The 24386-nt window shown below is 45.8% G+C and overlaps 1 protein-coding gene across 4 annotated transcripts in view; it reads left to right on the forward strand.

The window, feature by feature from the left end:
- The window catches only part of ARHGEF33 (Rho guanine nucleotide exchange factor 33), a 38108-nt gene extending 18482 nt beyond the window's left edge, over positions 1-19626 (forward strand). For 3 of the 4 annotated variants that reach the window (XM_021296217.2, XM_065059063.1, XM_065059064.1), the window contains 13 exons: positions 947-1111; positions 2697-2818; positions 3724-3866; positions 5159-5218; positions 6438-6653; positions 7259-7388; positions 8694-8826; positions 9665-9748; positions 11319-11402; positions 12193-12341; positions 13182-13367; positions 14369-15122; positions 16801-19626. In XM_021296217.2, the coding sequence (XP_021151892.2) occupies positions 947-1111; positions 2697-2818; positions 3724-3866; positions 5159-5218; positions 6438-6653; positions 7259-7388; positions 8694-8826; positions 9665-9748; positions 11319-11402; positions 12193-12341; positions 13182-13367; positions 14369-15122; positions 16801-16938 (2364 nt within the window). In that variant the 3' untranslated portion in view covers positions 16939-19626. The remainder of the gene's footprint in view (positions 1-946; positions 1112-2696; positions 2819-3723; positions 3867-5158; positions 5219-6437; positions 6654-7258; positions 7389-8693; positions 8827-9664; positions 9749-11318; positions 11403-12192; positions 12342-13181; positions 13368-14368; positions 15123-16800) is intronic. The other variant, XM_065059062.1, reaches the window with a different exon arrangement.
- The last annotated feature ends 4760 nt before the right edge of the window (positions 19627-24386 follow it).

Raw genomic sequence — 24386 nt, forward strand, 5'->3', positions numbered from 1 at the left:
TCAGTTTATAACCAGATGTTAGGCCGAATTTCTGTTGTAAAGGTAAAAACCACTGGTACCGAAGCACCTTGGGCCATGACCTCACCGTGGGCTGTGCGCAGGCAGAAAGAGCATCTTGCTCAAAACTGTGGAGACAGAGTTCAGGGTCACTGGCCCAAGCTGTCCCCAAAGAGAGTGACCCCACCTAGCTCTCTGCAAGCTGCCTGACTCCCCTCCATGCCCACCTCCACACCTGCCTTGTCTGCTCACAATGCCAGCCTGGCTCACCCCGATCTGTCTCCTGCTTCACCTGGCTCTCAACCAGCTGCCTCCAGCTCAGGTTGTGAGCTCTTCCGGCAGTGCCAGGGCCTCTAGGGACAGAAAACAGGGAAAGTGGGTGTAGGGTTGCTGTATGCCAATGGAAAACCACCCACTCCCTCCCCACCATGAGTTAAAGAACTGCCTCCTTCCCTGGAACTGGCCTGCTGACCAAGAACAGAGCTTCTCCACAGCCCTTGGAGAGCAAGGAGGTGATAGACCTGCCTGAGGAGAGCACTGGCCCCAGAACCATATGCAGAGGAGGATTTGCTCAAAACCAGACATGTTCTTGATTGTTCAGCTGCTTTGGGGATTTATAATCTGGCTACTGTTATTGCAAACCTTCTTGGCATGTTTCAGGCTGTCCTCTCCTTCTACAGACTGACAGGCTGCAAAATGCCAGGGAGCCTGGAAAAATCTTGACTGTCTGAGACAAATACCTCTTGCCCTGTACTGAGGCTGCAGCACAATGGCAGAACCTATCCCCATGTCTCCCAGCCATGACAGGAACAGGAGAAAGGGGTCAACACTTTACAGGATGGGTTACACCAAGTTTTCATGCCACTCTGAACCACGAGTGACCCTTGATCACACAGGCACCTGTATCTGGGAGGAGGGACTGAACCCACCATGTTTGTGGTTCCTCTAGTTGCAGGCATTAGCCTCTGAGTTGAAGGCGGGTTTCACAGAAGCGATGCAGGAGCTGTCGCGAATCCAGCATGGTGAGTATGCCCTGGAGGAGAAGGTCAAGAGCTGCCGCTGTGCCATGGAAGAGAAAGTGGCTGAGATGAAGAATTCCCTCAATACTTTCAAGGTAGGAGTGTGACCTGTGGGAGGGCTGCATATCTTGGGTGGCATGGGGCAGTCCCCTGCCTCCATAAGTCCTTCCTCCTTGCAAAGGAAATGAGCTGGCAATTGTTTCAGATGTATCCGCTGCACTTCTTTTGCCTTTGTGTCTCCCCCAGCTACTCCACCCCAGATGTAACTCATGCCCTGGCCAGTTTAGCCTTCTTGATGGGCCACGGGGCAGCGCTGTGAGCTACCCTGGGCACAGGCAACCCTTGGTTTGGGCTGCAGGTGCAATGAGCATACGGGCTGCTCACAGGCTGCCACTGGGTCATGCCTCTCCCTGGGTCCGGTCTCCTGCATTTCCTGCAGGAACCAGAGCTGCTGTGGAGCAGGGAATTAGCACAAAACCCTAAAACCTTTTGAAGTTGCATTCCCACACGGCTGGGAGGAAGTGGTGCCTGGTTTGATCTGGCCCAAGAGAATAAATACAAAGGACTAGAGAGAGAGCCTAGCAAGAAGGCTTGACGTACACTTTAAACCAGCCAGCACCTCCATGCAGAAACTGGATGACTGCCTGTGAGGAGGCAGCCAGAGGAACTCTTTTATTGTTTTCATGGTAAATTCTCCCCATGGGGTTTTGCTGAGTCAATAATACCTTGTGAAGTTAAAGAGGGCTGCTTACTGGAAAAGCCCATTAGTGACCCTGTGAGAGGGAGAGACAGATGGCATGGGGCAAAAGGTACCATGTGGTCCCAGATAAGCAAGGGAGACACCAAGAAATGTAAGGACACATGGCAGAGGTCCCAAAGCAGAGGCAAGGCTTATCCATGACATTGTTGGGGGAAAAGGGGGCTTTAAAATCCAGATACAAAGAATTATGCAAGCAACAGGAGGGCAAAGGCTGCTCTCCCTCTGCTTCATGCCCATATTGGCTGTCCAAATGTTGAACTCCTAGCAAAGCCACCTCCTCACTTGGGGAAAATCCCTCTACTTTGATTTACAAGAAATTCTTGAGTCTTTCCCCTCTCCTCCATCCTCCTGCTCGTGTTGATGAAACCTGCAGAAAATTCATGCATCAGAGAGCTCTACATCTGAGTAAAGCTTATTTGGAACTGCCTGAGGGAGGACGTGCTGACAGGGAGGTTACGGAGGGCCTCATTTCCTTAGGAAACCAGGCTAAAAAGGCAGCTCCAAGGCCTGATTGGCCAAAGCTTATACATGTGTGTGATCAGTCTGGGACCAGAACCAGGCACAACATGTGAATGCACATGCTGGAGAACTGCAGAGAGAAATGTGCTTCCTCAGGCCCACCATCCAAATGTCATTAAAGGCAGGAGTCCTCACAGTGCTTTCAACTGGTGGTAGATGAAGCCACCAGTGCCTTACCCCTGTGACATTAGGCTTGCTTGAGTGAGTTGCCTGTAGTTGAATTAACAATTGCCATGCTGTGCATGGCATGTATTACACACACAAAGGAAGAGCGTCTAATCACAAAGCCACTCTCTGCAGCACCCTGAAGCAACCCTAGTGCACACCAGCCAGCATTCAGAGGTGTGCTATGTAAGGCTGATGGGCACCCTGGGAATGCTGTGCTTTTGCCTGTTTCTCAGGAGGAGCTCAGCGATGCAAAGTCAATGATTGAAGAAATCAGTGCCAAGCAGGAGGAAATGCAGCAGAAAATTGAGCAGCTGCAGCAAGAGAAGCGGCGGGAATCACGGAAAGTTAAAGCTAAGTAAGGGCTTGAACTCCAGGGCTCCGGAAATGCTAATTAGCAGTGGTCTCCATTTTGATCATTTCTTTATAGCTTAAATTCTTAATATTTTCCTGGCTGGACATGTATATCAACCCTGATTATTACTGGAAGCTCTAACCTTCAGTTCATCCCAGGCTTTTAGACAAACACCCCACAGAGCAAACACAGCAGAAAAACGCCAACACTTCCCTGGGATTCCAACAGCAAAATGGCCCCAGCAGCTCTAAGAGAAATCAGGGCCTGGTGAAACACACAGACCTGCTTGAGACATGTTGGGGCAGGAACACTGTTGAAAGTCGGGAGCCTTCACTATCACAAGCTATTGCTAATGCACACACATCCAGACAACAGCACTGCAGTTTCCCTTTCCAAGCCTGCAGGACTCGGCAGGCTCTGGATGGTACAGTCATATTCTGCTTTCCTGTCACCAGCCTCCCTTCCTCTGAGCAGGGTCATGCAGGAACATGTTTGCACACTGCTGGGCCACACTGTTGCTGTGATGAAGCAGACAGCTCATCCACCTTGGCCCTGATTAGCCTCCTTCTGAAAACAGAGATTTGAGGATGGGTATACAGCTGCCTTGATGCAAACACTTTGCAAATCTAGGCTAGCCCCTTAGCTAATTAAGCCATTTAATTAGATGAAATATGCTCTGAAAAAAGAACACACCAGAAATAATCTTCTCCTATAACCAGTGGAAGTTTCTTCCAGAACATAGTACATGAACTCTGTCAAAGCCAACTCCTTTCCTGATTTCTGCCAGAGTTGTCCTACTTCTGACTTTGTGCTTGTACTTACCCTGGTGTCTGCCACAACTGTAGTGTAGTATTTTCACCTGTAGCATTCATACTTTCCAACTGTCTCAATTCTTTGTATTTGTACAGAAGAGCACAGAAGGATGACCATGGGTCACAGACAGTGCCTACACCTCTCCAGGGCAGCCCGTTTCGATCTATTAACCTCCCAGAACCTGTGCTGATCAATGAAGATTTTACAAGTCTTTTACAGAACGTGACTTATGAAAAAGGTGGGAAATAGAGTATGCAAATACAGTGGCTTCCCTCAGGAAAAAAAATCCAGAAAAAGGTCACTAGGGTAAGAGGAAACCAAATTTTCCTCAGGTACCAGCAGCACAAAAAGAGAACAGGGTTTCTCCCCTCGACAGCACTGCTCCTGGGTCTGCGCACGCACCTTGACACAGTGTCTCAGGGTAGCAACCTCAGTACTGGCCTGGATTCAGTAGATGCTACTCTGTGAACACTGTCCCCAAAGCCATTCCTTATCTCCTCCAAGGAAAGGGAAGCAGGCTGGATCTTCTTCCATGTAACACCAGTGGCACAGAAAGAGCCACATGGGAGTCCCTGATAAAAATGTTGGATTTGTTTCCGTGTAAGGGAGCAAGACATAGAAAGGATCACGAAGACCGGGCTGACAGAGAACACGTGGTGCCTTTCAGAGGTCAACCAGTGGCTGATTTGACAAGGGGACATGGGAATTGAAACATAAGCACACTAGGCTGCTGGTGTCACTGCTCCTTGCATATACATGCTGCTAGGAGAATTACTGCCCCTTGTTAGCTATGGAAGCTGCTAGCCCATGCTGTTAGGGTTACACCTTGACCAGGAAAACACTGTGAAGGCTAGAATAAAGGAAAAGGTGATAGACCAGAGCCTTTCTTTCTATAATTAAATTTGGGGGTCTAAACTGGTCTGTCACTCTCATGCTGTTCAGATAAGAAGACATTAAAACCAGATACATTTAAAATGCAAACAAAGGCAGAGATTGGATGAAAACCATGTGCAGTTTTCTGCTCTGCTCAGAATCTGGCCAGTCATGGCCCCCCTCTACCCCACTCTGAGGTGCTATGTTAGCCCTCAACCTCACGTCCCTCTTGCACATCCACCTCTCTCACCCACTTCTCCCACTGTCCCTTTCATTTCAGTCGTCTCACCCCTCCACTCTTCAATAAGCTCCTTTCCACCCAAAGCTGCAGCCCTGTGTCTGCGTCAAGGTTCCATCCTCTTGTTCTGCCTGCTTGATGCCTTGTATCCAATGTGCACCTACTGAGCAAGGACAAGCCAAGACTGCTCACATTCCTCACAGTACCAAGCACAACAGGGACCTCCACATTAGCTCACCTGCAGCTGCTAACAAAGACCACAACAGTAAAGATCCTTCTTAGAGGAGGATCTGACAGGGGTGTTTCCATAGCAAAAATGAGAAAGACTGAAGAATCTAACCATACTGACTGGGCTTGGCAGGAGGAAGCCTGCTCAGCAGCTGTCTCCTCTTGTAAAATTTCTCTTTGTTCTTCAACAGTGTCTGACACCAGGATCATGCCAATCGGAGAAGTAGGTGTGAAAGTCGTAGCAGGTCCAGGTAGGAAAATATAAAAGTGTCAAAAAACAGTAGGACAATGATTCAATTAGAGTGCTTGCTTTACTACACTGAAGAAATGCTTTCAGGGAATGCATTTTACAGGAATGTCTTTCACTTTGCCATGTACCTTCATTTTCATACTTGCAGTTGAGATATGAGGGCAAACCGGCATCCCCTGAAGTGCCAAACACCTGACAGACAATGCAAAAGGTTGATATTTGGCAGAGAAAGCCTTTCTGCTGCTGCCTTTGCAGAAAGGGAGAAATGAGGCTTACTGATACGACAAAGAATAATGAGAGCACCATTTTGCCACTTGGGAAGAGATGGTCTTTGGAGTGACTATGCACCAGTAGAACTGGTGAGCTGTTTGTTCATCTGTAAGCTTTCAGATTCCTTGTAGACATGTCCGATTAGTAAGAGAGTAGTTTTTCTGGCAAGAATAAAAATTCGTCTGAAGTAAGAGAAGGGTAGAGTAAGGGGACACTAAGGATCCTGGCCAGCAAAAGGACACAGCAGAACAATCATTAGATGTTTGCACTGTTCACTAGCAACACTCACTGTTCTGGATGGCTCATTTGCTTGAACCCACTTAAAAAAAAAAAAAAAAAAAAGAACGAAAGCTAAGGAAAATGGTTCATTGCAACCCAAATTCAAAGTATTTGCATTAAAGCAATTCCAGCCCAATGGCTCTAACATACCAGCACCCTCCCCTACATTACCTGTGATTTAATAGCCTTGGACTATCAGTACTGCTGCTGTATAATTACATCAAACTAACAAAAATTCTAAGAGCCATGACAGTTTACATGTATTGAAAATGACATTTTAATCCAAATTATAATAATACATTCTGTTTCTACAATACCTGCCAATTAGCATCATACTACCAAGTCCTGAAGTGTCCTAAAACCCTGAAGTGCAAGCATACTTGGAATACACTTTTTTTTTTTTTTTTTTTCTAACTTGTGTCTAATTTTGGACATTATTTGGCCTGAAAATGAAGGCTAGAAGAGTGCAAACATTGTTCTGCCAAAGCGCTCACCAAATGCATTTCATTGTGTAAATTAACACTACAAGGCTACGGCCCTTGTGAAGCACAGAGAACGCTTCAAACTCTCCTTCCAGTACTTCAAAGGGATGATAAAGCAGGTTGACTGCCTGCTGTAGCATTACCTGCCAACTGAGATATCAAGATCCACACAGCTGTTTGTCATTGCAGGAGCAACCACAGACACAGATGATAGCCTCAAACCTTCACTGGCAACAGAGGGGCAGTCAAAAGTGCATCTGCCCTCAACCGTGTGGAAACAGCCCAAGGACACCAAGGACTGGGGAGATGAATACATTTCCAAAGAGCAACCGGAGAGAGGGAAGGACAAGGGCCAAATCAGATACAGCTCAGCAGACAATATTATATGTGAACCCTCTTTGGCTGGTAAGGACAGAGTGGAAAACTCTGGCCAGAGATGTTTAAAGCTACACTCACATCTGGTGTGTGCTGGTCAGGAACCAGCTTCTACAGAGGGAAACACACAAGCCAGTTTCTCCTGCTAGGGGGGTAATATTTCAGGGCCTCAGTCTCTAAGACTTTGCATTTACTGGTCTGTGCCATTGACAGAATCGCTCTGCACCCAGGACACCCATTTTCCATTCCAAGAACTGGCAGGTTCAGAGTACTGATGGGATTGTGACAGTGTTGTTGCCTAAGTGGGTAAAAAATAAAACTTCTCATTCTGCAGGAAACTGGGTGTGAATCCCTGGTATGAATTGTTTTGCCTTTGATTGCTTGTTTTGTTATTCTTAGAAAAAAAATTGTATTCATAGTGGAAAACACACTTGCTTTCAAGTTTTCTTAGCAAACTGTCTCCAGTTGTGTCTGGGGCATGCTATTTTGGGGAAAGTAGATGTGCAAATGCAATTTATTGGTGTTACTTTTCAACAGTTTCTCCTTTCATGATTTAATGTCACCAGTATAACACAAGGCTGTCCTTGGGGTCAGCATTTCCGTATTTGTTTAACTTAATCATTATCTTCTGGAAGCCAAAAGGCAGAACATTGCTTTGGAGCTGCTGGAGTCAGAAAGGAAATATGTCATCAACCTTTCCCTAATCCTGAAGATCAAGGCTACATTGCAAGGGCCAGATGTGAAAAGGAGCACCAAAGAGAGAAGGTATTTGATTTAGTGTGCTCTCTTTTTTATGGAGTTTTCTTCAGTCAATATTCTTTCTGCATCATCCTCTATCCCACTTTTCTTTCATCCACACAGAGATCTTTGAACTTTTAGAGCTTGTTTCTAGTTGAATATTGGAAGCAGTGGAAAGTTTTTGCAGTGATTAAAGACTTTCCTGCCTGTCCTTGCATCTTGTCCACCTTGCATCCCAAATAATCTCACTACTACTTCATTTCAGTCTCTTTCTGAGCCCTATGAGTGTCTTACTCTTTGGCATGTGTCCTGCCTGCGAGGGAACAGAGCTTTGTGCCTTCACTGCCTGCTTTACCCAGTCCACAGCTCCAGTTCTGGAAGCTGCTACAGGCATAAGCTCCTGGCTAGTGGCTGCCATCCATCATGTATCAATATGTACAGACATACACAAGTATTTACACACAGATACAAAACCAGTGGGACTGAGCCAGCCTAGCAGTTAAACCCAGCTCTTTGCAAAGGCCATCCCCTGTGGCAAGCTTAGTCCTCAGGATGAGATAGCTCCTAAAATCTCACCCCATTCACTCAGCTTTGGCCTGGGAGTTCCCAGCTCTTAAACGCATTTGGAGAGCCCAGTCCTTGCTAGCTCTCTCTTTTTTATGGTTCTTTCCACTGTCCCTAGGAGTCCCACATCCAAGGAGTCATTTGACAGAAGCCCACTGTGGGACATATGCTACATGGGTTGATGTGGACTCATTTAAGCACTTACATGACCTATACAGTTCAAACAGAAGCTTGACAGTCCAAAGTGAGTTTTTATTTTTACTTTTTCCCTGGGAACTTTCCATCAGGCAAAATATTTTGTTATTTGACATATTCATTCTGATTCTGGTTGAAATCAGCATAAAATGACAGAAAGGCAGTAGCTCTGCATCAAAGGTTTGGCTTGTTAGAGGGCCTAACAAATAAGGCAACAAAGAGAATGGGGAGGTCTCCTCCAAGCACTCTATAGGATGGCTCAGGACCATGGTCCTGCTTCACTGGACACAGCAGTATTGCCTTGGGCTTTTTAATTCTGCAAATTCTGGTCAGTTACACAATGCACTAGGGAGTCAGCCTAAGAAACCTTCAGAACACCATAAAAACAACTTACTGGAGAAGGTATCTGCATATGTACATAGCAGCCAAAACAGGGCCTGCTGGTGCAGTCAGGACTCCAATAAAAGTAGTTAATAATACCTGTGTTTGAAGCAAGCCTGTGCTGACCACCCACAAAAGCATGTTTCAGCAGTACATGCTCTGTGTAACCAGTCTGACATCATCTCCCTTCAGTTTCTTCCCCAGCTCTTTGCGGTACCTGGTGCAGCAGCATGTCGATTTACTTCACGCTCTACAGGAGAGAGTCCTGAGCTGGCCACGACAAGGGATCCTAGGAGACATCTTCCTGAAGTTAACAAATGATGAGGTATGTTAAAGACCTCTCTGGCCTCTTCTGCTGTGATTCATGATGATGTGCTGATAGCCTACAGGTGGGCTGAGATACCTTGCAGCAGAGGAGCTGTGCTGTGAAGCTGTGACTGGCTAAGGCCTTTCAGCCAGCCTCCTTGGAACAGAGTCCCAGTGCATGGTAGAGCAGAGTGCACGGTAGCCTCTTTGATGTAGTACTTGTTTGGTCAGGAAGCCCACATGCCAGACCCACCGTGGGGGCATGCAGTCACATAGCACAGCCCTATAATAAATGCAAGAGACCTAGACTTGGTTGCAGGAGCCACACATAAGCCTTGACAGTTTGGATGTTTGTATTCATAGCCAGGGTGTGAAAAGAACGTGTTTCTTATGTTCTTCTTCCCCAATATACTTTGCTTGGGGTTACGACAAGCAAGAGGAAAGGCCTCTTATCCTGTATGGTTTCTAGCTCCAAGTAAAACAGCACTTCCTTCTCGGGGGAAAGGTCTGCCCAGCCCCTGCTGAGCACTGGGACCTCTCCTGGAAGGATGTGTAAAAAGTCATCTGATGCTTTACAATTTTGAAGAGTCGTAAATAAGAAAAGTTTCATGCTCTCCAGCCTTTCTACCCTTCCCATCTGCCATAAAGCTGTATACACCATGCTCAACAGCTGAACACATTTTATTAAACAGCATTTCTTGAGAAGTCCCAAGCCCTGAAAGCTTCACACAGTTTGCAGCTCTGCTGCACTAATGAGCTCCCAGGAGTGATCACGGGGAATCAACAGTTTTTCATTCTCGCTGGCTCTATGACCAGAAATTTCTCTGAAGTTTCTTTTTCTTTTCTTCTTTTCTAAGAATAATTTTCTGGACTACTATGTTGCTTATCTGAGGGACCTGCCAGAATGCATCTCTCTGATCCACGTGGTGATCCTGAAGGAGGTAAACTTCCTGTCTGCTTCACAGACACGTAATGACAACACGCAAGCCTGGATCTCTTCATGTTATAGAATCATAGAATGGAATAATAGAATAGTTTGTGCTGGAAGGGACCTTCAAAGGTCATCTAGTCCACCCCCCCTGCAATGAGCAGGGACATCTTCAACTAGATCAGGTGGCTCAGAGCCCTGTCCAGCCTGGCCTTGAATGTTCCCAGGGATGGGGCATCTACCACCTCTCTGGGCAACTTGCACCACCCTCATTGGAAAAAGTGTCTTCCTTAGTCTAAATCTCCTCTCCTTTAGTTTAACACCATTATCCGTTGTCCTATCACAGGCCCTACTAAGAAGTTTGTCCTTTTTAAATACTGAAAGGCCACAATAAGGTCTCCCTTGAGCCTTCTCTTCTCCAGGCTCAACAACCCCAGCTGTCTCAGCCTGTCCTCACAGCAGAGCTGTTCCAGCCCTCTGATCATCTTGGTGGCCTCCTCTGTACCCTCTCCAACAGGTCCATGTCTTTCCTGTACTGAGGGCTCCAGAAGTGGACACAGGACTCCAGGTGGGGTCTCACCAGAGCAGAGGGGCAGAATCACCTCCCTCGACCTGCTGGACACACTCCGTTTGATGCAGCCCAAAATATGACTGGCCTTCTGGGCTGCAAGCGCACATTGCTGGCTCATTTCCAATCTTTCATCCACCAGTACCCTCAAGCCCTCCTCCAACAGGGCTGCTCTCAGTGCCTGCCCATGATAGAACTCTTCTACCAGTCCACTTGTTCTGTTACCAAATGCCAGTTCCCTGAACGTTGCCAAGGCTGATGTTCAGACATGAACCTATAAAAGGCAGCTTTAACATGTTCATCACTGTGTGTAACCAAAGCTACATTTCTGTTGTGACATATGAAATAATGTCTCAAATCAAACCTCCCAAAAAGCTTGTATATGCACATGCTGTCCAGACCTGTCCCAGGCAAATGATGTCTCCTGGAAAACGGGGGACTCATCCAAACAGAGAGACCAAGAGAGAGGCCTTTAAGTGCTTTAGAGAAAAAACAGTCTCTACTACTCAGCTTCAGGTATTTGGTGTCACATCCTTGATTCTTGTCTTAAATCAGGAAAGTTAAACATAAAGGTAGTTTTAAAGTACTAGACCACACTAGTTCGCTTCCAAGAAATCTTAATTTAGAAGTCAATCTCATTTTGTTCAATTCAATTGGGCCTAAACTAAGAACTTCATTCTGAATAGTATCTACATGGGGTTTCAATGAAGCTTAACTCACACTCTTGAAACATACACCCCCCGCTACTTAATTAGGCTGAGTATCCCTCATTGGTAGGCCCCAACCTAAGGAATTTCATCCTTAGGACTAGTATTGCTGGTGGAAGGTGTTGCAAATATCCCTTCCAGAAGCAAGATGAAGATTGGTGTATTGTCACACACAACTGTCACTGGGCTGTCATGCTCCCGCAATCTGTTATAACTACTTACAGCATCACTACTTATTAAACTCCAGAACCATCTGGAATTATATATGTTTTATGGGTGAGACTCTGAAACTGCTTTCTCTGTTTCAGGTAGAAGAAGAAATCAAGTCTGATCTCTACATTCTGTTCTTCCATATAGTCCAACGAATCCCTGAATACCTTATTCATCTACAGGTAGGGCCCCAGGATGGAAACTGTCTTGTTGAACTCCTATTTTAACATGTGACCTTTAACTCAGAGCTGGCATTCAGGTCTATACAGGTACAGGGTTTCTGGCTAACCCAGTGGGCTCTCTGGAAAAAAAAACTTTGAAAGGCAAAGCCAGCTGAGAATATCTTAATCTTCATCATTTTCACCTGAAGCATGCTTCTATTTGCCCCTTTCTCCATTTGGTCTGACAGAACCAACTTTTGTCCCCTGGGAAGCTGGAAGCTCTGCTGCCTGCTGCTCTGGGAGAACAGGATGCCAGAGATCTACTGTGAACTCTGACCTATCTCCTGTAACAGAGCTGGCCTATTTGCTGAGTGGTCCACATGCCTGTTAGCCAAGAGACTGAGAATGCTAGAGGCTCCTAGGGCCCAATCACCTTTCCTACACAGAGCCTGCTGATAAAGAGTTCTAGTTCACAGGAGGGTTATCTGAATTGTACTAAAACTTTTCAGATAAGAAAAATGACACAGGAAGGAAGCCTTATAAAACCAAGAGACTGGTTTATGCATCCCGTGCATCACCCACGTATCCCATTATTACATTTATAGTGGTAACTTGTGTATTTGCACTGAAGTAGTAGGAGGCAGGCCCCATTCAAGTCCCTCAGAAACTGGTGCTGCCTAGAAGAGCTCCCATGCTCCCACAGGGCAGTGTCATGGGCATTCCAGAGCACTTATCCATGTTCCCAATAGCGCCTTCTCCCCAGAAAGGGTTCAGATACCCTCCAAACAGCCTGCTCTCCTCTGTGCCTTAGAATGTCCTGAAGTTCACTGACCAAGAGCATCCTGACTATTACCTGCTGCTGGTGTGTGTGCAGCGCCTCCGTGTTTTCATCTCACACTATAGCCTCCTCTTCCAATGCAATGAAGACCTGCTTATACAGAAGAGGAAAAAGCTGAAGAAGTAAGCACAACATCAGCTCATTCTCTGTATCACCAGGGAAAGGGAGGTGTGGAGGAAGCCTAGAAACAGGGGGTTTAGATCTGGGCAAGGTCAACAGGCACATTGCTCTGTTGAACTTAAACAAAGCCCTTTCCGTATGGATGCTGGATAAGACCCACTATTAGCATTTGTCTTCCATACTGAGGTCAGATTTGGGGTGGGCCCTTCTGTCTAACTCTGAGAGCAAAAGGAAAATTAATAATTCTAAACACAGCAGCCATATGTTTTATGGGAACATTTGATTCCTTAAGCATCTGATGGCAAAGTCCCCAGTGGGAGAATACATGGGGACTTAGCTGCTTGGAGCCCTGGTGAATGCCAAAACTGTTGCCTGAAGCTCTCACAGGTTAAGATGAATAAAGAATAGTGCCATCTTACTTTACTGAGGGAGTGGAGTGGGAGAAACAGAAGCCTCCCATAACCTGTTTGAGATGAGCTGTGATAGAAATGACCCTGAATTGTAGATTCTCAAGTTGTGGTTCAATTGTTCCCTGAAATCAAGACTTTACTAAAATCAAAATCTGGTTGCCATTCCTCCTGGTGATGATTTACTGAGCACAAGATCCAACTTCAAGGGAAGCTTTAAAATGTGGTGGGTGTTTAAGGGCTGGAGCAGACTTCTGGGGAGGGACTGCTATCAGGAGAGGCATTAAGAACGGGACTCCCGGCTAACTGGGACCGATTAGGTGGAAGAGGTTCTCCATGGGGCAGGCAGAGGTGAATAGGAATACTAAGGTCCCCTCCCAGCCCTGTTTTCTGTGATTCCACATGCTCGTGCTCATACCCTGCCTTATTTCTTAGCACGACGATGGATTTCTCCTCCCTCAGGTCATCCCTGGTGAAGCTGTACAAAGGTCTCACCTCCCAGTGTACGAGCCAAGAAGTTTCTCCAACACCCAGTGCGGCATCTATCCGGGACAGTGGGATCCACTCTGAAGAGACAATACAGCCCTTCCCACCAGGACCTTCCTCTGGCACGACAACCCCGTAAGCCTGTTGTCCTGGTAGAAGGCTTTCAAAGTAGGCTGAACACTCCTCACCCATACTATGCCAGTGACACCAGGCAGTTATAGACTGTTGTTTCCAAGACTTCTTCCTATGTATGCACAGAGAGATGGATGGCTGGCACCTTCCTGCTATGCACTACCATGTGGCTTACAAGCAGGAAACATTTCAGGGCTCTGCCCAGGGCTGTCAATGCTCTTGCTAGCTGTCTTATCAGTGTACCAGGGAAAACATGTATTTGTGCAGACCTAGCAGCAGTGTGAACAGTAACACTCTGCCAACATTCACTGCCAACATTACAAGAGCTAGGAAACATGACCAATGTGTCAAACTAGCAAAAAAAGTACTTTTCCACACAGCACGCCATTGAATGATGGGACTCACTATCACAAGATGCGAGTACAAATGGGTCCAAAACACACGACTAATTCAAGAAAGACATTATGTCCCCAGAAGATGGCAGCCAGACTTTCCTAACTAGTGTTTGTTAAGGTACATGGAGATGCACACCCTGCACCTGATACCTCATCCAATGCAGTACTCTCTGCTCACTTACCTGGAACACACAGAAGGTCGGAGCCCTCTAAAGCCACCCTCCCCAAGAGAGGAACCTTGTCCACAAACGGAACACAAGAAAGTAAGACACAACCCCTACATTACAGAAAGAGAAGGAAAGTAGCAATCCAAAATGCAGGAAAACATGACAGAGATGGAGCAGTTGGCTTCTCATCTCAGTTTCTATTAATTTCATGGTGTAGAGAACCAAAGTCAGCCAGAGCTACTGGATAAGCAGTTCTACCTTTGCAAGTTTGTGCCTGCTAACCCAGCCAGGCAATTTCTATTAGCAGCAGCTCTGTTACCTTTTGGATTTAAAAGCAAGAGAATGGGGCTGGGGGAGGTGGGGGGGGTAGGGGGCTTGTCATACTCTCAGTCATGCCTTAGTATTACACTTTCTTCTGTTTGTTTTGTTTCTTATTTTTAAGGCATTTAATGCCCCAGATGAAGAAACCCCAACCAACCATGATGGAGAATATCCAGGCTGTAAAGACCCCTGACTGGGAAATGGAAAGTAGAAAACATGAGAGGCCAGAGAACATCCTTTCATCTTCTCAGCTCACAGAGCAGGAACTCAAGGCTCTGACAGCCCCCTTACAATCTATTCCTGAAATGGAATATGAAGCACCACCAGTTGATGCAGTGGGAAATACTGAGAGAGGCATCAGGACCTCTGTGGAGCTGCTGCAGGATGCAAGGAACTTTGCACCAAACTATGAAGAGTTCGATTACCCTGGGGAGGTTTTCACCACACCTGGCCCCTATGAAGACGACGCCTTCCAAAACCTCGCTCTCTTTGAGAATTGCTCCCCAGCCTCTTCTGAGTCCAGCTTAGACATTTGCTTCCTTAGGCCTGTTAACTTCACATCAGAACCAGAGAGGACAGATCATGCCTTACAGCCATTGCCTAAGAGCTGCACTCCCGTAAGCAGCAGTACGTACAAGCGCGAGATGTTCCACAGCAAAGGCAAGCAGCTGAGCAGGTCTCTGAAGGAGCTGCCGAGGAGCGCTGAGGGTGTGAGCACCAGACTCTACAGCACACGGAGCAGCAGTGGGAGCCGGCTGCAGCAGAAGCAGGAGAGGAATGTCCAGCCTCACATGATCTCAGCCTCATCTCGAAGCTCCCAAAGGAGCTACTTCCCCCCACAGAGAGGAGTGGGTGAAAAACCCAGCTTTTTGGAAGTAAGGAGGCTTAAATAGGAGGAGGAAAAAGAAAAAAAAATAATAAAAAAAAAAGACACGTGGTGGTGCAGAAGCAGCAGCAGGAGAAAGATCAGTTAGGGCAGAACATGCCAAAATAGCTCCCAAGTCCACACATTTTAAGTCCTAATTTGCATGTACATGCCCAAGGGAGGGACAGAGCAGCTCCTTTTCACACACATCTTCCCGGGGATAAGCATGGGTTCAAGGCACACAGCTGGCTGAGTGACAGCTAGAACACCCTGGAGATAAGCTACCCTGACGCATGTCTCAGCTGCCACTGAGCTTACCCCACAAGTAAATGTTGGATCTGATCAGGGTCACTAAGCATGCACAAAGCTGTTCGAAATTAGTGCTATAGGGTTGCACCCAGTTTAAAAGGTGCCCTCCGCTGGCTGTGAAGAGTGCTGGGTTAAGAAAAACCAATGGATTTAGTATCAGAGCCTCAGCCACTGTAAACCAGCATGACTCAGCTGAACTCAGCCCATTTACACCAGCAAGGATCTGGTCAATGGGTTTTGTTTCACCTGTGTTTGTTGCATTGATCACAGACCCTTGCTGAGGTCTGTGTGAAAACAGAGGCCTGCCACCATGTTCCTCAGACAACCACTGGCACAACAGATGGCACTCTAGCCCTTCAGGGACACTAGGTCTTGTAGGAATGTTGCTGTAGCCTGCAGCACCTGTTTGGAATCAGCTTTGAACTGTTGCAGCCAGGGAGGCAGATGCCCTTCACACTTCTGGGGAAGAGGCTGGGGGTGCTGTGAGGTGCTCAACTAGTTATCCCAGTGCTTACCCTCCTGTTAAAATGAGGCAAGATGCAGATGATAATAGGAGGAAGGCTTCAACAACTGAAAAGGCAGCAAGGAAACCTCAAAAGAAAAAAAAGGATTAAAAAAGCCTAGTGAGTGAAGGAGGTGAACAGCTGAGCAGGGGAGATGAGAAAGAGGGAGAAGAGCAAAACAGGCACCTGTGAGCTCTTTCACACTCACCTGCACAGAGCTATGGCCCACAGCAGGGTGCAGATGTCAAGCTAGTCAAGAACTGCAGGACACGTTCTTTTCCACAGAGCAAAGGAGACCACCATGGCAGTGGTGGGAAGAACCGGAGAAAAGGGACTTGTCCAGACCCTTGCTGAGAGGAACGTGGCACTCTCCTGAAAGGGGAAGAGATCTTTTAGTGGCATATTTACCTCAAGGTGTGTGTGCTAATGAAGCCTTCTGCCCCACAGATATAAAACCAGGCACCAGCAGAGACAACAGAAGAGTCTTTCACGCCCTATCAACTCAAGAAGCCCGAAGCCTCCTTGCCCTAGGGTAAACAGAGCTCATGAGCAAGGGGAGAGCAGGAAGTTCCTTTAGCTTCCCATGCTGGCTTGCTCCCTTGTTGGCAAAAGGGGCTAGTAAGGTCTCCCTAAACAAAAAGGTTAGCAAGGAAGGCTCCAAGTCCCTCTAACAACATATATCTCTTCACTCCTCTGCCTCAGAGCCAGCAACAAACTGTCTGCAGAGGTGCCAGTGCTGCCAAGGCATGAGTGACCTGTTGTCTCCCAGCCTTGCCAGCACCTCCTCAACCACCAGGTCCCTCCTAGCAGAGAAAGAGAGAAGGGGACAAGTATGTGAGGTTGCAAATGCTGGTTAAATTGTCTTTTCCCTTTTAGGAGCTCCATGCAGAAGACAACACCAGGTTCTGCCAGAAGGATGACAATGAGCAAACATCCTTCAGCGACCACAACCCACGGCACGAGCCCAAAGGGGGTTTCCGGAGCTCCTTCCGCAAGCTCTTCAAAAAGAAATAAGCAGCCCCAAGAAAGGCAGGCCACAGCCTAAGCGCGACAGGGCTTTCACAGGCCCCTGAGGGTGGAGACAGACAGCGAGGCCCCAAGATCCCCCCTGACTAACACAGTAGGGGGAGGGGTGCGGGAGAGGAGACTGTCACAACTGCCTTACAAATGCATCCTGCTCTTCCTAGTGCAGGGCAGGGCCAGGCTATGGGTTGAAGTCGAGCTCAGCCAGCAGGTCCAATAGGTACAGGAACTTGCTAGCTTTCACCCCTGCCTGACTTACTTAGTTTTGGAAAGCTTTGGCTGAATCCTACTATCTTCTCCTCCCCCTCATCTCCCTACACTGCTTGATTTGCCATACATCTTTGCTGTCACAAATTCAAGCCAGGTCTAATGTGGGCTCACCCACAACAAAGGGGTTACCTCTGCAGCCTTGGCATCCTGTCCAGAAGTATGGAATCCTCCTCTTTCCTCCACTTTCCAAACAATAAACACCATCAAAGATGTCTTCCAGGAGGCCAACTCTCATTACCCTGCTGGTTTGAGAAGGTCTAATAATCATCAACTGAAGCACCTGGGCTTTATACTGCTTAATCAGCAGCATCCTTTCTTTTGAACTTTCATCACTCCCCAAAATCCTCCTTCACCTTTTACGTGGCATGCTGTTTCTTGAATCACCTCCTGCCGTATGGATCTCTGCTCCTGCTGCCGAAATTTCCTGTGTATCCAGCTAGGTGACTCAGGCTGAGCCCAGGGCCTGTCACAAGAGACAAAGACTCTTCTCCACCCTGTCCCCACCATGGATAGATGCAGACACTGACACAGTCAACGAGTGTCCTGGCTCCTGGTCTGTAATACACCTGAAATACTCTGCTATCTCACTTTGGCCTGACACGACCTTGCAAGCCCCATCATGTGCAGCACCCTGCTTTTGAACAGTTCTTCCAGCTAAAATTGAGGCACTAGGGCAGGGAACTTGATTGGTGTCCCATGTTGAAAGCCACATGCCCTTGGTACTCTTCCTCCCACAAGAAGGACGCATTCATGCCACCCTCCTTACATCTCGACATGACAAATCCTCAGTAACGCTGCTCTCTGCAGAAGACTATAGCTTTTGTTAAAAAGTTAGCATGGAGAGAAACTCAGCCCACTCATGTGATATCTATGTCACATGACAGCAGCAAGAGCACCACTGGTACAGGGCTGTGGTGTCAGCTTGAAGCTGGGGTACGCTGAGGGTGGTTTCTAGAGGAAATGCGGTTTTACCAGCTTACTTCGGCAGCATTGAGACACTGGTCTGTCATAAAGAGCAGCTTCACCTGAAGAGGTTGTGAACTGTCTCTGGGAGGGGGGGCAACAGCAACATCTTGGGGGAAATATGCAAGGCTGTGAGATTACAGGCTTGGGACTCCTACACCAGCACAAAGGATGACAATCTGGTACCAAGACAAGAGCACCCGCCATGCTGCATGGCTCTCCTGGCAGCAGCAGCGGTGCAGCGAGGCCACAGAGCAGGTGTATTCAGCTGCAGTGACAAACCCCTGCTGCAGACACAGGACCTATGGCTCTCTCGCAGTGTCAACTGATCTGCGCCTACCATCTGCTTTTCCTCCTCCTTTGTTGTTAACAAAGAGGTGTGTGTGAAAAGGGTTATCCACCCAAGACAGAAAAACCTGTCCTTTATTTCAAAGTTTTCCCAACAGTTCAAAAAAGTGACCAAGCAAAAGACCAGAGATTAAAATATTTTAGCTGACGCCTGCCCCATAGGTTTTACTGGACCCAAAATAGTTCCCCAAAATGCACTTCTCTTCCTTACAAGAAGGAAAGAGTATATCATCCGAACTGCTGCCTCCCTCCCACCCCCCCTGTCTTTTAGAAACTATTCTGGGGAAGATTTTTTTTTAATAGAAGGTCTTTAATGACAAAAAGCTTTCAATTTCTTTCTCTCTCCCTCACATCATTGTTACAGATTCCCTGGCTCTCCCCAGTCAGGGCTGCTCTACACCAACCAGCCACTGCATCACAAAGACACTTCCTAGGACTCTGCAGTTTTAAGTCAGACAGCACAGGGCCAGATAGAAATACATAAGAGACAGACTTGTAACTGAAGCATCAAGCAAAGCCTGTTTGTTCTGCAAAGGAATTGCCCATAGACAGACCTATTTGATTGTCTGTGGAACCAGAATTATATTTAATATGGACACGTTTCCACTGTAATGGACTGATGCTGCCAAGGGCTCTGATGCTCTTGTCTTTGGTCTCATATATAACACTTCTGTCCTTCAGAGAACAAACTTAGTCCCCATGCTTGCCAGGCAGATGCCAGGACAGAAACAGGACAAAAGGGAAAACCTACCTGCTAACATCTCCTGGATGAGGAAATCCTTCCAAAGTGGCAGACCCTTGCTTGTAAAATGCATGTGGATTTTAGCTTCTGTTTTAGTGATTTAAGGCATGGTCGGAATTGATGGTTATTTCTTTCTGATTCTGTATGAGTTATTGCTTCCGGGCCTATACTTATCATTTGAGATGTCCTTGTACCTGCTCAGAATCTGCAAATGTAAATAAAATGAATGAACGATGCTCAGCACCACATAGAAACACAACCTCTTGCAGGATCCTATCGAATTTCACCTTTAGTGTATGTGTGTGCTCTAGATTATTTTTCTTCCTGTGCCAAATAAATGTTGCTTTTAAATAACACCGTTGCCTCTTTTGCACTCAATCAACCATAAGGCTGCACCTAATAAAAGAAAAAACACATGTTTCTGAGGCAACATTACTTACAAAATACTGATCCTCTGTACACAGAGTCGTGTGAAAAGACTTTCCATACACCTGGTTCCAAGACTCTCACCCAGCACTCAGCTGACTTGCTCTCTAGGCTTCTGGTCAAGATCCTGCTGGTACAGCCCTAAGTCTACTAAATTTATATAACACAGGCACTTTCTCCTACTTTTTTCCCCAAGAGTTGCAATGTATCCTGGCTTCCTTCACAAGTTCTGAAGAATATTTTCACCTCAGTACAAGTAAAGTACAAGAACAAATATTCTTCAGTAAGTGCAAGAACTACTTCAACAGTTTCCAAGGAATCCAGTTGCTTTTTTCAAACACTACACAAAGTTGTTTGGGTCCCTTGCTCATGCCTGAACAGGAGAGGAGCTAGGGCATGTGTAATACTGTCTTTGGCCACTTTTGTTTTGTAGGGTGGATTCAATGGAGCAGGCTACTGTGAATATTAAGCAGTTTCTACTTGCGAGTAGTTTTCATTTATTTTCTCTTATTTGAAAGCAGATGTTTTGCCTATTGACAGATAAGAGATACTAAATACAATGTCCCTTCATTTACTGCAACCTGATTTAATGAGATGTAGGCTCTTATATGAAATTACCTACCCAAAAAATTCATACAGTAAAATTCAAGAGACAGTATTTACCCAGACTGCAGATCCTTTGATGCATTAGGTTGTGATAGAAAGCTGCAGAGCTGGAGTAACACCTCCAATTAATAAACTTGTGCAAGAGAACAACACAGTTGAAGGGCCATTTTGTGCCCCCTGCCGTACATACACCTTGCTTACCTGTCTTCATGTAGTTGCTCAAAGCCAGTTTGTCTTTTAGTATTTTACTATCCTGAGTAAAACAGACATCTGTAGCAGACTCCTGTTTGTCGTTAATGTAAAGCACACAGTATTTAAGCTTAAGGTAACCAGTCTCAAACTACAAGGACTTCCAGTATACCTTACAAATTCAAAGTATAAACTTTTGGGATACACAAGGCTTTTTTTAAAAAAATATTTTTAGGACATATCTTTTAATGCCAAAAGGTAACAGCTACTCTTACACTTTCTCTTAAATGCAATCTGAATATCACTGCAGACACAGTATACAAAGATGATCTGCAGACAGCTCCGTACACCAGTAATCAGATGTACCAGCTGAAGTTTACCCTGTTTACCACTTCTCTTTCCCTGTTTTCTTTTGTTTATTTGTTTGTTTTTTTAAACAACTGAACTGACATAGCTTTTAGCATTTACTGATTCTGGCAAGTAATCATGCCGCCAAACAGAGGCAAATGTACACACATAGTGGAAGAAACTTACTGGAACCTAAAATTTGTCTTTTTTTCACAAGCCAAAAAAAGGCTTATTCCAACATAGATTTGAATAAATTTGTCCAAAGCAATTCCAGCAGCGTGGACCCCGATCATCTACCCTTATTTTTAAAGGTATTATATTCTTTTATAGAAGGCATGTTTGGCAGCTACTAAAATTGTCATGCACCTGACATATGGTGTTTTAATTTATTTTTCCTTTTCACTTTTTCAACCACTTGATACAGAATTTCACATTTGCTGGCTAGAAAGTTAAAAAAGCGACTTATTTTTTTACTTTGTTTGCTTTATAATGCTGCAGCAGTTGGCTACTTAGTGCACTATTTTTCACTGAAGGCAAAAGGGAAATTTGCTCAAAGTTGACAGAAAAATGCACTTAAGGGTGTTTTTTAAATGGAAAATAAGGCATGGCATTTACAATATAAGTTTAAAATGCTTTTGGTTTTACAACTATACTGGGCCACAGGTTTCTCTCTGTAATGAATAATTTAAAAAAAAAGGCTTCAGCCCATTAATAATCTTGGTTTTGGAATTATAATTCAACGACTAAGAGTGGGTTTTTGGGGTGGGGCAGGGCAACCCATAAGAAGTTATAAACTTCTTAACATCATCTTAAAGCAGCCCTTTGGAACAAGTCCCTCCTTGATGGCTGGGAAAGAAGGCAAGGAGAAAGTCAAGAAGAAACTTTTGCATACTGCATTAAGAAACATTTTGTTTAACTTTCATACAACCTGTAAGACAAATGTTAACAAATGAGGGGCTCTTTCTAGCTGAGCTGAAATTGCAGAAATGCTAGAAATACCAGTAGTAGTGGCTGCCTCTGTAAAATGCCACATTAGGCCGAGACAACAGCCACAAAGAAAGGAACTGATGCTTATTATAATGCACTGGTGTTGCCATACAGCCTGCTGTGATGAAAATTTGTTCCAGCACCTTTTCAGGCTGAAAAGAAACTTCCAAGTTTATAACAAAATAAACCTCCCTGAAGCACAATAACTTGCTGCCTTCAACAGTGGTACCTACAGTGACAACACCAAACTTGAATCAGACCCAATTAAACAGAAAGTCTAATTTAAGATACACACAAAAGAAAAATAATTAAACGTCCCACAAAGTTGCCAATCTAAATCTTTAAGGATCTAAATCCAGTGCATCAGCATAAACATACTCTTACCGAGACCTGTCTCTCCCTGATTTAAGAGAGGGGCATATTAGAGAAACAGGTTAGCCCACACTGAAGATGGCTTCTTCAGGATGGAGCACTCAAATGTTTCCACAGTATCGAACCTGCAGCAGGACAATATTCTTCATCAGCAGATAGTTACAGAAAATCTGCCTGAGCTGCAGAATGTCATGACAACAGCACGTTGAGGTCACCAGGCAGCACAATACCTGATTTTCCATACAGCACACTCAACAGGAGCAAATGCACACATCTTGCAAAATCATAGATTGGTCTGGGTTGGAAGTGATCCTCAAAGCTCATCTAGTTCAACCCTTCTGCCATGACCAGGGACATCTTCAACCAGATCTGGGTGCTCAGAGCCCCATCCAGCCTGGCCTTGAATGTCTCCACGAATGGGGCATCTACCACCTCACTGGGCAACTTGCACCAGTGTTTCACCACCCTCATTAGAAAAAGTGTCTTCCTTGTATGTAGTCTAAATCTCCTCTCCTTTAGTTTAACACCATTACTCCTTGTCCTATCACTCCAAGTCCTACTAAGAAGTCTGTCTCTATCTTTCTTGCAGACCCCTTTTAAATACTGAAAGGCCACAATACTGTCTACCCAAAGCCTTCTCTTCTCCAGGCTGAACAACCCCAACTCTCTCAGCCTGTCCTCACAGCAGAGCTGTTCCAGCCCTCTGATCATTTTGGTGTCCTCCTCTGGCCCCTCTCCAACAGGTCGGTGTCTTTCATGTACTGAGGACTCCAGAGCTGGACACAGGACTCTGGGTGGGGTCTCACCAGAGCAGAGCAGAGGGGCAGAATCACCTCCCTCTGCCTGCTGGCCATGCTCCTTTTGATGCAGCCCAAGACAAGATTTGCCTTCTGGGCTGCAAGCGCACATTGCTGGTTCATGTCCAATTTTTCATCCACCAGTAGCCCCAATTCCTTCTCTGCTGCTCTCAATCCCTTCATTCCCCAGCCTGTATTGATGCAGGGTTTATCCTGATTCAAGTGCAGGACCTTGCACTTGGGGATCCCAGCACTTAGAAATTCCATGGGGGCTTTTCTGAGCTAACACACAACCACAACAGTCTGGAAGAAAATTAACCAACCCAGGTTACGCTTCACTGTTGCACTAGACTATACATAAAGTAGAAACCTTAAACTGAAACAGCTATTAAGTACCACACGTATTAAGTTCTGCTGACCTCTATAATCCTGCCTACAGAGTCTGTGGTTGTTTAGTGTGACATCAGCACTCCAGAGTCATACAGCAACTCACCTAACCTCCACACTAGCATGTTTCGTTGTCCTGGCCACATCATCATCCCAGGACACACCAGACCATCCAGGGTCATTTTACCAAGGAGACTTTCTATGTGAAAAATATTGTCGCAAATGTAAACATGGTCAAAATAAGAAGTCATTCCAGATTAATAATTTTTAACGTAAACAAAGTTGTCCTTTGACCAGCCAGTGGCTTAGCAGTTGTAGTCAAAACTCCTATTCTAAACGCAACAGGTTTGATTTTCATCCTGTCTTCCCTGTTTGCAGCTGAGTCAACACCATGATTTGTGCGCTGACTGACCCATTCTGCTAGGCTCCAAAGCACGTTCAGGTTATGTTCTTGCATGGTGACCATTATCACCTATTTTCCAAGTGCCTCACCAGTAAAGGACTTTTATCCTCAACCACAAAGATGCAAAACAGCTTTCCCCATTTCAGAAAGGGAAACAGACCTACTGACAATTCAAGAAGCTTGTTGATTAGCAGGACCCATGTGAGATCTCTCCTTCTGGCTGAGCAACTTAACCACTGGATCATTCCTTCTGCATGGCCTGTCTTGGCTGCCAAATAGCACAGACAAGAGTATACAGAAGACACACCAAGTCTAAATTCAAGGAGTTTTCCCTGGTAATCCACCAATGAGCTAATAATTTAGATGACATTGCCAACAGCATGCCCATCATGGTATTAATATCCAAAGACCTGATAATCTAAACCATGCCTCCTGTAGCTTGAGGGTTTTTACAAAGCTCCCACATCATATTCTCCGCTGAAACAAGGTTTAGAGATCTTCACTCTTCCTTCTTTTGCCAGGACAATATTTCAAAACAACATTGCAAAGACATAAAAAAGATAAACAACTGACAAATTCCAACATTTGACTATGACAAAAA

Source organism: Columba livia, chromosome 3 (genome assembly GCF_036013475.1).
Source record: "Columba livia isolate bColLiv1 breed racing homer chromosome 3, bColLiv1.pat.W.v2, whole genome shotgun sequence".
NCBI classification, from domain to species: domain Eukaryota; kingdom Metazoa; phylum Chordata; class Aves; order Columbiformes; family Columbidae; genus Columba; species Columba livia.